The 12,213-nt window shown below is 54.5% G+C and overlaps 1 protein-coding gene across 1 annotated transcript; it reads left to right on the top strand.

The window, feature by feature from the left end:
- Nucleotides 1-3,972: 3,972 nt before the first annotated feature.
- On the top strand, nt 3,973-8,634 carry MYCN (MYCN proto-oncogene, bHLH transcription factor). Its single transcript, XM_045447675.1, has 2 exons — nt 3,973-4,876; nt 7,110-8,634. The coding sequence occupies exons 1-2, from the start codon at nt 4,084-4,086 to the stop codon at nt 7,712-7,714; spliced, it is 1,398 nt and encodes a 465-aa protein (XP_045303631.1). The 5' UTR covers nt 3,973-4,083; the 3' UTR covers nt 7,715-8,634.
- Nucleotides 8,635-12,213: the final 3,579 nt, after the last annotated feature.

Here is a 12,213-nt window from a genome sequence, read left to right as displayed (position 1 = left end):
TGAATTTTATCATTCTGTTAACCTTCAAATTCAGACTTGTCAGTAATTACTGGTTTGCATTAAAAGGAGGAGATAGAGATTGAGGTCCTGGAAGGATACCTGATTTGCTGGGTCTCTTGTCTCCTTGTCCCCTCTTTTTCTGTTTGTTTGGTTTTGTTTTTTTTTTTTTTTTTTCCATTCTTTTTTAAGTCAAGGGAGAAAGACAAATGGCCTGCTGAAGGGCACACGTCTGGTGAGAGAGGACAAAGGTAGGACTTTTAAACGTAGTAAAGGGGGGCCATCTTGGCCTATTTTAACTGTCCTCTCATTTTGGTAAAATGGTAGGGCAGGCAATTCTGAGTGCTTTTTCTGGGCATTGTGGCTGCTGGGGGCCCGAAGAAAGTTCTCGAGTGACACTCATTTTTCTCTCCTACTGTTGCCAATAAACGGAAACTATATTGGAAGAGGTGGCCACCTTAGGACTCATTCTGGGATCTCTGCCTTTGAACGGATCATCAAGGACTTACTGTAGTCAGGTATTACCGTAGACAGGTAATTTGCTTTGCCTCTGACAAGGCCTGTCCTTCAAGGAGCTCACAGGTCTAGTGGTCTAGTGAGGGAGGCACAGCCCGTCGCCCCCACCTGCAGCCCCCCGAGGGAAGTGGGCATTAAACAAACATTCCCAGGCATATATAATTACAAATGGCAGTAAGTGCTCTGGAGGAAAATCCAGAATGCTGGCAGAGAATACAGCAGGGGGGCTTGGTTTAGATTAGGGGGTTAGGGAAAAGCAGAAGTGGGGGTGGGAAAGGCTTTTGCAAAGGTGAGGTGTTTTACACACGTGAAGGAAATAATAACAGAGGTGCCTGGAAGGGGCAGCCCATCCTCATCCATGGGCCACTTCCTAGAACTCTGGGAATTCGCCTCTCTCCCCAGAATTATGTAGGCATCCGGGGTAAGGGTGGGAAGGGCCTTCACAAATGCTAATATGTGTGCATTTTAGGGGCTGTCCCCTGACCCCCGCATCCTCAGCCGTGATTAGTTTGAACGCTGAGGTGAATGGCCGGGATGAGTCGCATCTCCAGTTTGGGAAAAGGGAGACCGAGAAGGTTTGCCACTCCAATCAGGGGGCCGGGTTCCCCCACCCCAAAACCACCCAGGGAAAGCTTTCCAAGGGAAAATTCCACCTCATGAGGTATTTGGTTGTGAAGAGGGCTGCCCAGGGGATCCGGGTTTTTCCTGGGGAGTTTGGGGATAGTGGCAATGATCTCTGATTCCCCGTCTCCCCCAAACACCTGTACGATAGCTTGACCAGAATGAAGTGAGGATTTGACCCTGGCGGTGGGATGAGAGGGTAATGCTGCCGGATGGGGGGGGGGGGGGTCTCCATTTCCCTGGAAACCTCATCTGGTACTACGTGTACCTGCAGACGCTCACTAGGTGCTGGGCACTGTTCTAAGCTCCTTTATAACGCTCATTCTCAAAACAACCCTGTGACATAAGCGCCCTTACCAACTCCCAATTTCACAAATGAGGGAACCGAGGCACAAAGGAGCCAAGTAGGACAGCAGCCTTTCTTTTTGTCTCCAACAATTTGCAGTCAAGGGTTTTGAGCCAGGAGGTTTGGTCTCCAGGAGGTGGGGACCAGTACTTCCATGTGAACCTCATCAGCCTCCCCATAATTCGGGAAAATACTAGCTTTGCAAAAGCTAATTTGGGAGCCCGTGGGGGCAGGTCTTAACGCTCTTTTCCCTCGGAAGCCGCCCCGCGCCGCCACCCCCTGCGCAGTGGGGAGGGCTGGTGACAGTGCCGCGGGGGGGGGGGGGGGGGAGGAGGGGACGGCGGGGTGGCCCTACTCCAGCCCCGAAGACCAGACCCAGCAACTCCGCTTTCTTCTCGGTCTCCGCGAGGTGTCGCCTTCGGCCGAAGAAACCACGGCGGCGCCACCCTCGTAGCCTGAAGTTATTTATTTATTTTCAAACAAGGGGGGCGCCCCTCTCCTTTCAATTCAAAACTAGAAACATCCTGCGGTCTCGTTCCTAAATGGGCGCGTCCTCCTCCTCCCATTTTGCACCCTGGGTCTAGCCTCCCTTCGAGATTATACGAGCAACCCCACCGCCAGGCCTTGCTCGACGTTGGCGTCGCGCTCAGCCGAACACAAACGCAGTCAGGGCGGGGGCTGGGATCGGAGCCTCGGCTCCCCCACCCCCGCCCCCCCCATCCCCCAGTACACACCCCCAGAGCCCTCCGGAAAGAAATATTTTAATGCCAAGCAACTGCCAGGCCCGCAGGGTGGGTGCTGCATTGCACCGCTCGGCGCGCAGCTGGTTCGCAGAGTGCACCGGGTGCAAGCCCGGGGGTCTAAAAGCGAGGGAGGAGCACACCCCGGGCTTTCCCAGCTTTGCAGCCTCCTCTCTGCAAAGAAGAAAAGCGAGTGGCTTTTGGCGCGAAAGCCTTGGCGCCTCCCCTGATTTTTATGGAAATCAAGAGGGCGGGGTAAAGCCGCTTTCCTCTGCCTTTCTCCCTCCCCCTTGTCTGTGCCGCAGCCCCCTTCTCTCCCCGCCCCCCGGGTGTGTCAGATTTTTCAGTTAATAATATCCCCCGAGCTTCAAAGCGCAGCCAGTGACAGTCATCTGTCTGGACGCGCTGGGTGGATGCGGGGGGCTCCTGGGAACTGGGTTGGAGCCGAGCTAGCGCTAGCCAGGCGCAAGCGCGCACAGACTGCAACCACCCGAGGACCACCACCCCCAGGCCACCCGGAGACCCCCGCGCAGAATCGCCTCTGGATCCCCGGCAGCCGGCGGGAGGTAAGGAGCTGGGGTTGCAAACTGCCCGGCGGCCCCCGGGTGGCGAGCGCGGCGGGAAGGCAAGCCCCGGACGGGATCGCGGCTCGCGCACAGGGCGCTCGAGTATCCTCGGGGGACTGTTGCTGCTTCCGAAACAAAACCATCTCGGGGTTTTCCCTGAAAAGCCAGTTCCAGCCCCGAAGGCACCCCGGGTGGAAGAGACCCGCCCTAATCCTTTTTACAGCCTTTGCCAGGAGGGGTGTAATGGCTTCATCGAAAAGAATTTCGCCCTTCTCTAGAACATTTATCCGTGTTTGAGCTGACGGAGAGCGGGTGCGTCTCGACCCCGAAGCTGGGGTTCTCCAAAGGGTGCCCCTGGAGGAAGAAGAGAGGGGGGGTTAGGGCGAGGCCGCCGCGGTGGTAATCTGGGTCACGACTGCTCCAGCCCCGAGGAGACGCGGCTCTCCCGGGGACCCTGCACCATTCCCGGGAACTGGGGTTCAGGCTCTCCCCTCTCCCAGGAAGAGGACGTTGTGGGGGGTTTGTAAGAGTGGGGGTGGGGTTAGAGAGGTTCAAAATAAGCTATTGGCAGGACTCTGCTTGCAGCGGAGGGATTGCTGAGGGGCGTCTGTTCTAATGGGGGGGGGGAGGGGGCTTGGGTGCCCGTGGTTGGGTCTCAGTCGAGAGAAAGGCGTTTTCCCTTTGCAAAGTTTCCTAAATCCCCCGCTACCTTTTGCACTCCCGAGGTTGCAATTTTACAAAGGAGGGACTGAGGGTACTCCAGATCATCTGGCCGGTAGCTGGGTTGGAGCCTCCGGCTTCCTTTGAGCAGCTGGACCTACATGGTGCAACTGGGTTGTCGGGGAGCTGGAGAGAGCTAGGATTCTGCAGCCTTGAGCGGCCCCCTCCCCCAGGCACTGCCGAGTGTGAATGAAATGGCAGTTTCCAAAGTTGCAGAGCCACACCACCACCCCCCGCATCTGCATGCCCCCTCCCACCCCCTGTCGTAGACAGCTTGTACACAAAAGGAGGGAGGGAGAGAGCGAGAGCCAGAACTTCCTCCACCTTCGGGAGCACCAGGCGGAGTGGGGGGCTTGCAGGGGAGACTGACGAGCCGGGTGAGAGGGGGCGCCCACTGCCCCCCCCCCCCCACATTAGGCTTCGCTTGCCAACTCTCTCCTGGTGTGTCTGTCGGTTGCAGTGTCGGAGATTGGCGCGGGCCCCCGCCCTCCGCGCCCCCCACGGGAAGGAAGCACCCCCCTAACTAAAAGGAGCGGAGCGGAAAGAAGCCCTCATTCGCCGGCCAGGAGGCGAGCCGATGCCGAGCTGCACCGCGTCCACCATGCCGGGGATGATCTGCAAGAACCCAGACCTTGAGTTTGACTCGCTGCAGCCCTGCTTCTACCCGGACGAAGATGACTTCTACTTCGGCGGCCCCGACTCGACGCCCCCGGGGGAGGACATCTGGAAGAAGTTCGAGCTGCTGCCCACGCCCCCGCTGTCGCCCAGCCGTGCCTTCCCGGAGCACAGCCCCGAGCCCCCGAACTGGGCCACCGAGATGCTGCTGCCCGAGGCCGACCTGTGGGGTAACCCGGCCGAAGAGGACGCGTTCGGCCTGGGGGGCCTGAGCGGCCTCACCCCCAACCCGGTCATCCTCCAGGACTGCATGTGGAGCGGCTTCTCGGCCCGCGAAAAGCTGGAGCGCGCCGTGAGCGAGAAGCTGCAGCACGGCCGCGGGCCGCCCGCCGCCGGGCCCGCAGCCCCGGCCCCGGGAGCGGGCGCCACCAGCCCTGCCGGCCGCGGGCACTGCGCGGCGGCGGGGGCGGGTCGCGCCGGGGCCGCCCTGCCCGCCGAGCTCGCCCACCCGGCCGCCGAGTGCGTGGATCCCGCCGTCGTCTTCCCCTTCCCGGTGAACAAGCGCGAGCCCGCGCCAGCCGCCCCGGCCGGTGCCCCGGCGGCGGCGGCGGGCGCCGCGGTCGCGTCGGGGGCGAGTGCCGCAGCCTCGGCCGGAGCCCCGGTTGCCGTCCCCCCGCGCCCCGGAGGCCGCCCGGCCAGTGGCGGTGACCACAAGGCCCTCAGCACCTCCGGAGAAGACACCCTGAGCGACTCAGGTAAAGACCGTGCCGGGGGCCGGCCGCCTCCCTGGGGTCCCGGAGCGGGAGTCGCGATCCCTTTGTTACTGTCCGTGGGGTTTGACTGGGGGTGGGGGGGGGGGGGTGGGGAGCGTATTTTGGAAGTAGTGCTGGTGGCAGAGGGCCGGTTTCCTCCAAGCCGAGCCCCCCCAGGATAAGGAGAAGAGGGGGAGCGAAAGCTGCCAAGAGGGTGTTCCCCAAAGTCTCACCTTCACCGAAGTGCCCTCCACCCTCTGCGGGAGCCTGACTCTATCACTGGACCCCACCCGTCCCCCACTTCTCCGGTGCGGCCGGTCCAAGGGATAAAATTAGGAAAAGTTGGGTGGCTAAAGCTGGGTGGGAGTGGAGAGGCGCGCTGGGTGCGTTTTCTGGGCAGAAACCTGTTAGCACCAGGGTGGAAAGGGACTGCCTCCCAGGTCGGGAGGGCAGGCGCGGGGAGAAGACACAAAGGCGGTGCAAAAATCCTATGTAGGGCGCAGGAAAGGTAGAGGGAGGTTGCACAGATGGCTACTACCAGTTTTATTTATTTATTTTTTTCAAGCCTCGGTAGTCTTCCCCGCCCTCCGTGGGTGGTGGGCTATTGGCTCCTGGTCCGTGGCCAGCAGGCGGCGATATGCTGGCGGGCGGGCCAAGGATCTGAAAGGCTGGGGGGGAAGGGGGGGGGTGGGACCGCCTCCCCCCTCCATTCAGCAGCTGGTGGCAAGTAAAGCCACGGTTGTGTACATTCTCAAGGGGCTGCCTCTGCATGGCGTGCAGTGAGCACCGGGTCCAGTTTTGTCTCTGGCCAGAATGCCAGATCTTTGAGTTATTTTGTGACCCAGTGCCCTTCAAGGTGAGGGCGGGCACTTAGGCCCTCCAGAATGTACACACCCTGGGAGCACCCACCGATTGGTTCCATGGTGTGCCTCTGTCTGCCTTAAACTGAAGGGTTGGGCTAAAACCCAGACTTTGCCTGGAACTCTGGAGGTAAAAAGAACTCTGTCCAAACACTTGAATAGCCCTTGTCCCGGCAGCAGGGAGCTGGGGGCCCCTTGGATCTTGAAAACCCAAGTGTTTTCAGAATGCAGGTGGATAAAAAAGCCCAAATTTCCTTGAGGGCCGAGGACGGATTCATCTAAGGCTCCTGGAAGGAAACTTGGTGATAAGCCTCCAGTTTGAATCGGGTCTGTCCCTTTAATGTCTGTGCCTTGACAGCTCTCGGTGAGGGAGCACTTCCTTCCAACAGCTGTCTTCTTGGCAGAAAACCAAAACATTGGCTTAAAGGGACCCACAGACTGGAACAGCCTCACATTTCGGCTTTAGAACAAATCCCACAATTGTTCAGCTTTCCGGCCCCCTTCAGATCAAGCAGAAGATGTGTTTTGATTTTCATGCTTGCATTTTAAACAATAATTTTCGATCCCGGTGAGGGAGTAAAGGAGGAGAGAGGGGGAAGTGTAGACACGATGCTACATGTTTTTGTTGCTGTTATTGCCCGGGACTTTGCGAAGCGGCGCCCCGCCCCCACTTGGGGCTTTAGAGTTCCTGTGGATTCTGACTTTGTAGTTAAGATTCGGTCTTTGTTAGATGAACACCTGCTTACCGATACAGAACTCAGGTTCATGGCAGGCGGGTTATTTTTCGGCCTTCGTTAGTAAAAGTGCCCCTTCAAGCTTAAGGACTTGAAATCAAACCCAACTGTGTGTCACTTGCTAGACGATGCTCCTAAAATGGGGATCCTCAATTCTTAAGCGTGGAGAGAGAAATACGAGTGAGTCTGTGGGACAAACTAATAATGACGATCAAAGCTTACCATTTGCGGAGCATCCGTCTGCTAGGCTCTGTTCTCCACGTAGTACCTGTCCAACTCCAGAACCCTGTGGTGTTCTCCCCATTTCAAAGCTGAAGAGATAGAGGCTCCGGAAGGTTAAGTAACTTGCCCGGGGTCCCACAACTGGTGTGCGATGGGAGTCCCCAAAGCCCAGGTTTATATTTCGGCCACCGGCTAAAGTCTGAGTGTGGAGGCTGAAAAAAAGTCCAGCGGTGTGGGGGAGGGGGGAACTCCCGGATGTATCTAATTTCGAGAACCACCGTGCAGTGCCGTCCACATCCGTGTGGATGGATCCACGATGATTGCGCACTGGGCCGGCGCCTGACGTGAGAGCCTCTCCGTGGACCTCAGGGTAGCCCCTCTTGTGTCTCCCCAAGAGAATGACTCCCCTCTCGTTCTTAGATGATGAAGATGACGAAGAGGAAGACGAGGAGGAGGAAATTGACGTGGTGACCGTGGAGAAGCGAAGGTCCTCCTCCAACAGCAAGGCCGTCACGACCTTCACCATCACCGTGCGGCCCAAGAACGCAGCCCCGGGCCCGGGGAGGGCCCAGTCCGGGGAGCTGATTCTCAAGCGCTGCGTCCCCATCCACCAGCAGCACAACTACGCCGCCCCCTCCCCCTACGTGGAGAGCGAGGATGTGCCGCCCCAGAAGAAGATCAAGAGCGAAGCATCGCCCCGCCCCCTCAAGAGCGTCATCCCCCCGAAGGCTAAGAGCTTGAGTCCCCGCAACTCTGACTCGGAGGACAGCGAGCGCCGCCGGAACCACAACATTCTGGAACGCCAGCGCCGCAATGACCTGCGGTCCAGCTTCCTGACGCTCAGGGACCACGTGCCAGAGCTGGTGAAGAACGAGAAGGCCGCCAAGGTGGTCATTTTGAAAAAAGCCACCGAGTACGTCCACTCCCTCCAGGCCGAGGAGCATCAGCTTTTGCTGGAGAAGGAGAAGTTGCAGGCAAGACAGCAGCAGTTGCTAAAGAAAATTGAACACGCTCGGACTTGCTAAACGTTTCTCGAAACTGGACAGTCACTCTGCCACTTTGCACATTTTGATTTTTTTTTTTTTTTTTTAAACAAACATTGTGTTGACATTAAGAATGTGGGTTTACTTTCAAATCGGTCCCCCTCCCCGTCGAGTTTGGATCTGGGTGGGGAGCAGGACATGTGGGGTTCTGCCGGGACCTCGGGAGAGGGCCCGCATGATGGGATGCTGGGTGGCCCTTGCAGTTTTCCTCCATGTCACCTCCGAGACCGCGGTCGAAGTTCGTGACAGTTGGGAGCCTCTGGGCTGTTGAAGTCACCTTGTTTGTTCCAAGTTTCCAAACAACGGAAAGTCATTCCTTCTTTTTTAAAATGGTGCTTAAGTTCCAGCAGATGGTCACGTAAGGGGTTTGCCATTTGATAACCCCTGGGGAACATTTCTGTAAATACCATTGACACACCCGCCTTTTGTATACGTCCTGGGTAATGAGAGGTGGCTTTTGCGGCCAGTATTAGACTGGAAGTTCATACCTAAGTACTGTAATACCTCAATGTTTGAGGAGCATGTTTTGTATACAAATATATTGTTAATCTCTGTTATGTACTGTACTAATTCTTACACTGCCTGTATACTTTAGTATGATGCTGATACATAACTAAATTTGATACTTATATTTTCGTATGAAAATGAGTTGTGAAAGTTTTGAGTAGATATTACTTTATCACTTTTTGAACTAAGAAACTTTTGTAAAGAAATTTACTATATATATATGCCTTTTTCCTAGCCTGTTTCTTCCTGTTAATGTATTTGTTCATGTTTGGTTCATAGAACTGGGTAAATGCAAAGTTCTGTGTTTAAGTTCTTCAAAATGTATATATTTAGTGCTGCATCTTATAGCACTTTGAAATACCTCATGTTTATGAAAATAAATAGCAATTAAATGATGCAGCTTTTTTTTTTTTCCCCCTTAATAGCACTAGTTAAGCTCTGTCCCTTAAACACAAATAGTCCATGCGTTGTAGAGGGAACTGGAGTTCTACAGGTAGTCCTTTTACATCCGTGCAGGTGGGGACGGGCCACTGTCCTCACTTAGGGTAGAGAGAACTGAGGTTAGGGACGTAAAGGCATTTGTTCCAGTTTACGCAGAATGGAGACGTCATTTGTGACCATGTGTTATAACTCATAGCATTCAATAATTTACTACACACTTTCATTTATGTTTCGTAGAATTAAGTGGGGACACCAGACTTGCTCAACCGTTTAGAGCGAGAAGTATAATTAACACGCAGGATTGTGAAACTTGGCTATGTCGGTACTATTTGTTTCATTGGCGGATGGCTTTATAAGCTCATGTAGTTTGTCTCCAGGACTGTGTTCTTCAAAATTCACTAGGATTTGAGGTTGTACGTTAGGCGTTGTAGCAGAATAAAAGAGGAAGTTGGTTCCTTCCCTGAAGGAACATTCGATCTGATGCACAAAAGGAACTCCTGGGGCAGAAGTTGTGTGGTCCAGATCAAGTGCCCATGTTCCTTCTGGAGAGACACCGGGGCATGTGTAGCTCTGTTGGCTTCACACAGGTATGAAGGAGGACAAGCCAGGTTAATGAATTGGAGGGAGGCACAGTTGGGCTAGGAAGGAATTTCTGAGTTTCCCTGTTGGGAGGTGATGATACCTTTGCTTAAGAGGCATTCAGCCTCTCAGAACTGAAAGCTTACAAATAAGCTGTCTCTCTTTGGGGTGAAAAGCTGTGCTCGGTCATTTCTCTAAGGTTTCATTCATCAGAAGTTTAGCTCTGAACTGACAAAAGCCTTTGCTAAGAAGACAGGTCCAGCCATGATAATGCTTGCCTTGGTCACACAGCTTGGGGGGAGTGGTGATGGTAGAATCCAGGCCATGTGGGTCCCCGTCTGTTCTGGCTACTTTATAAAGGCCAGTGGGGGTTTAAAACTTGAGGTCCTCCTTCTCCCGGTTTACGGCCACATGTCCTAAGGCTCTGAGGTAGGCAGTACGGCCGTGGACATTTTCTGATGGTCAGAGCATGTTGAAAGTCATGAGAATCTCTTGTTTAATCTCTCCACTCGCCCCCTTCCCCCACTAGAGAATAATGAAACTTCTTTGAAAGACCTTTTTGAATTGTCACTCCAGAAGACTTCCTGTCCATTTGCCCCAATCCTCTGCAGCCTCTGCAAACTTGTTTGTGTACCCATGAGCCAAAAGAAAGTTGAGTGGCCTCCAAGTCCTTGAGATTCTTGAAGCTCTGTCCAATCATCCCGATTTTTCTATTTTTGAGTCGATAAGGGGCCTACTTAGGTGTTTTGGATGAGACGGAACTCTGGCCATGGAAAAGGAAAAACCATTGCGATGAATAAGGCTCTAAGCTCATTCCTACCAGGTTCTCTTTTTGCTCTGGCTGCTGGGAAGCTCAGAGCCAAATCCCGTGCTCTCATTCTACATGTCTGGTGCCCATCCATCCTTTTCTTCTAAAGCCTATGATCTCGTGATTTTCACTGTCGGCTTAGCCATGCCTTTTGCTTTATTTTGTTATACTGAAGAGACCTTTTTGCATTAGGCGGGTCATAAATAATGTATTATAATATATACGCTAAGGTGAAACGCCATTTATTTGCCTTTCCTGGACCAGCTGAGGGAGAGTGTCACCCAATTTAGCTCTGCAATTATCTATAAAGTAATTGCTGTGGTCACAGAAGAATTGGAGAACTCATTTCAATCACGTGAGAAGCCATCTCTGTTCCAAGAGCGGTTTTGAGCCTGAGGAGCTGCTCTACACGAGTTAGATCAATAAACGGTAGGACTTAGACGGAGCATAGAGATGATCTCATTGAATTGCTCTATTTGAGAGAATGGGGTCATGGGATCCCGTATCGAATTAGCGGCCCAACCCAGGACTGGAGCCCCCTCTCCAGATCAGCTCGAAGCTCTTTCCACAGTGTTGGCTTTCCTCCTGTTTACCCTATTGCCTCCCGACCCCTGGCCCACCCATCCACCTACAGCGTGCTTGCTTCTCTCTTAATTCTCGATGGCCGACCCTGCATAAGAACTTCCAATAGCCCTCCCTGTGTGGAAGACGCAGTTCAAATCCTTCAGTCTGGCCCATGAGGCTGCTACCCCCACCCCACCCCCACCCGCACCCCTACGTGGGCTCAGCAGCTCCGTCACCACCTGCCCCTCCACAGTCATTCTTGTTCTAGCCCCGCCAGGTGGAGCAGGGCTTTCTTACTTCACACATTCTCTCCTCTTGGGTCATCCAGTTTCCGTTTCTTGAAACGCTTTCAACGTTGAATGGCAGACCCAGTGCTATCTTGGTCAGGTGGTCATCCCCATACCCCCAGGTGGGCCTGCTCTTGACCTGATGTGGCTGCTGGAGATAGAAAAGCTCTCCGCATCACCCTGAGACCTGGACGGGAGGTCCCCAAAGGCAGGTAGTGTCCCCTTCACCTCTAGTCTTCGGCCCCGCTTGCCTGATGACTGACAAATGACAGGACCTTGGCAGATGCCAGCAGAATGGCTGCTGAGTAGGCAGCAGAGGAAGGCGTGAGGGGAGGACCAGCCAGGGCAGAAATCGTTTATGTGTGTGCCTCCTGCCGGCTCCGATCTGCAAGCTCTCAGGCTAATACAAATGGGGAACCACACCCCTTAAGGCATCACTGAATGTCTAGCGCTGACGGCTGGAAGTGAAGGCAAATGCACGTGGAGGTCTGTCTTCAGGAAGCCCACAGTCTGGAAGGGAGTTAAGTCCCCGGGCCTAGTGCAGAAGCAAGGGAGACAGGAGGGACCGATGGAGGGTGGAGGAGTGTTGAGCCAAAGCACGAGAGAGGGTCCTATGGCTGAATCGGGCTCTGTACCTCCGGGCTCTGGTGGAACCCTCTCTCGGTTGGAGGAAGCTGGCTTGCTGGTCTACCACAGTCCCGAGGAGGCTCGTAGATTTATCTGAGGTCAGTGACTATTTGTGCGGGGACGATGGTGCAAGACCCCCCGCCCCTGTGGAGCCCTGTAGCAATCACTGAGGTTTTCTAACACTCGAGTCTCACCACCCTTCAGGAGTGTTGGCCAGCTCATCAGACACCCATTTTTGGGAGCTGGGTCTTCTGGGTCTGACTTTCATTAATGTCTGTGGTGGCTGTCTTGAAAATCCTGTGATTTTTTTTTTAAGTGTGTTTGTTTGTTTGTTTGTTTTTGAGGGGTGGAAGGACAGAGAGAGGGAGAGAGAGAATCCCAAGCAGGCTCTGCACTGTCAGCACAGAGCCCGACGTAGGGCCTGAACTCAGACCTTGAGATCGTGACCCGAGCTGAAATCAAGAGTCGCACGCTTAACCGTCTGAGCCACCCGGGTGCTCCTTCGGGCTGTGTTTAGAATCAGAGGTTATTAGATTTGGAACAGGCTCAGAAGCCCTCGAGCTCAATGTACCGCCTCAGAAGTAGGGCTGCAGAGAGGAAACAGATGAGTATAGAGTCTGCTCATGGGCAATGTTTCTTCTTTCTTCCTTCCCTCCCTCCTTCTCTCC

Source organism: Leopardus geoffroyi, chromosome A3, assembly GCF_018350155.1.
Source record: "Leopardus geoffroyi isolate Oge1 chromosome A3, O.geoffroyi_Oge1_pat1.0, whole genome shotgun sequence".
Lineage (NCBI taxonomy): Eukaryota > Metazoa > Chordata > Mammalia > Carnivora > Felidae > Leopardus > Leopardus geoffroyi.
The sequence above is the reverse complement of the archived record's forward strand: the minus strand, read 5'-3'. Positions and strand labels throughout refer to the sequence as shown.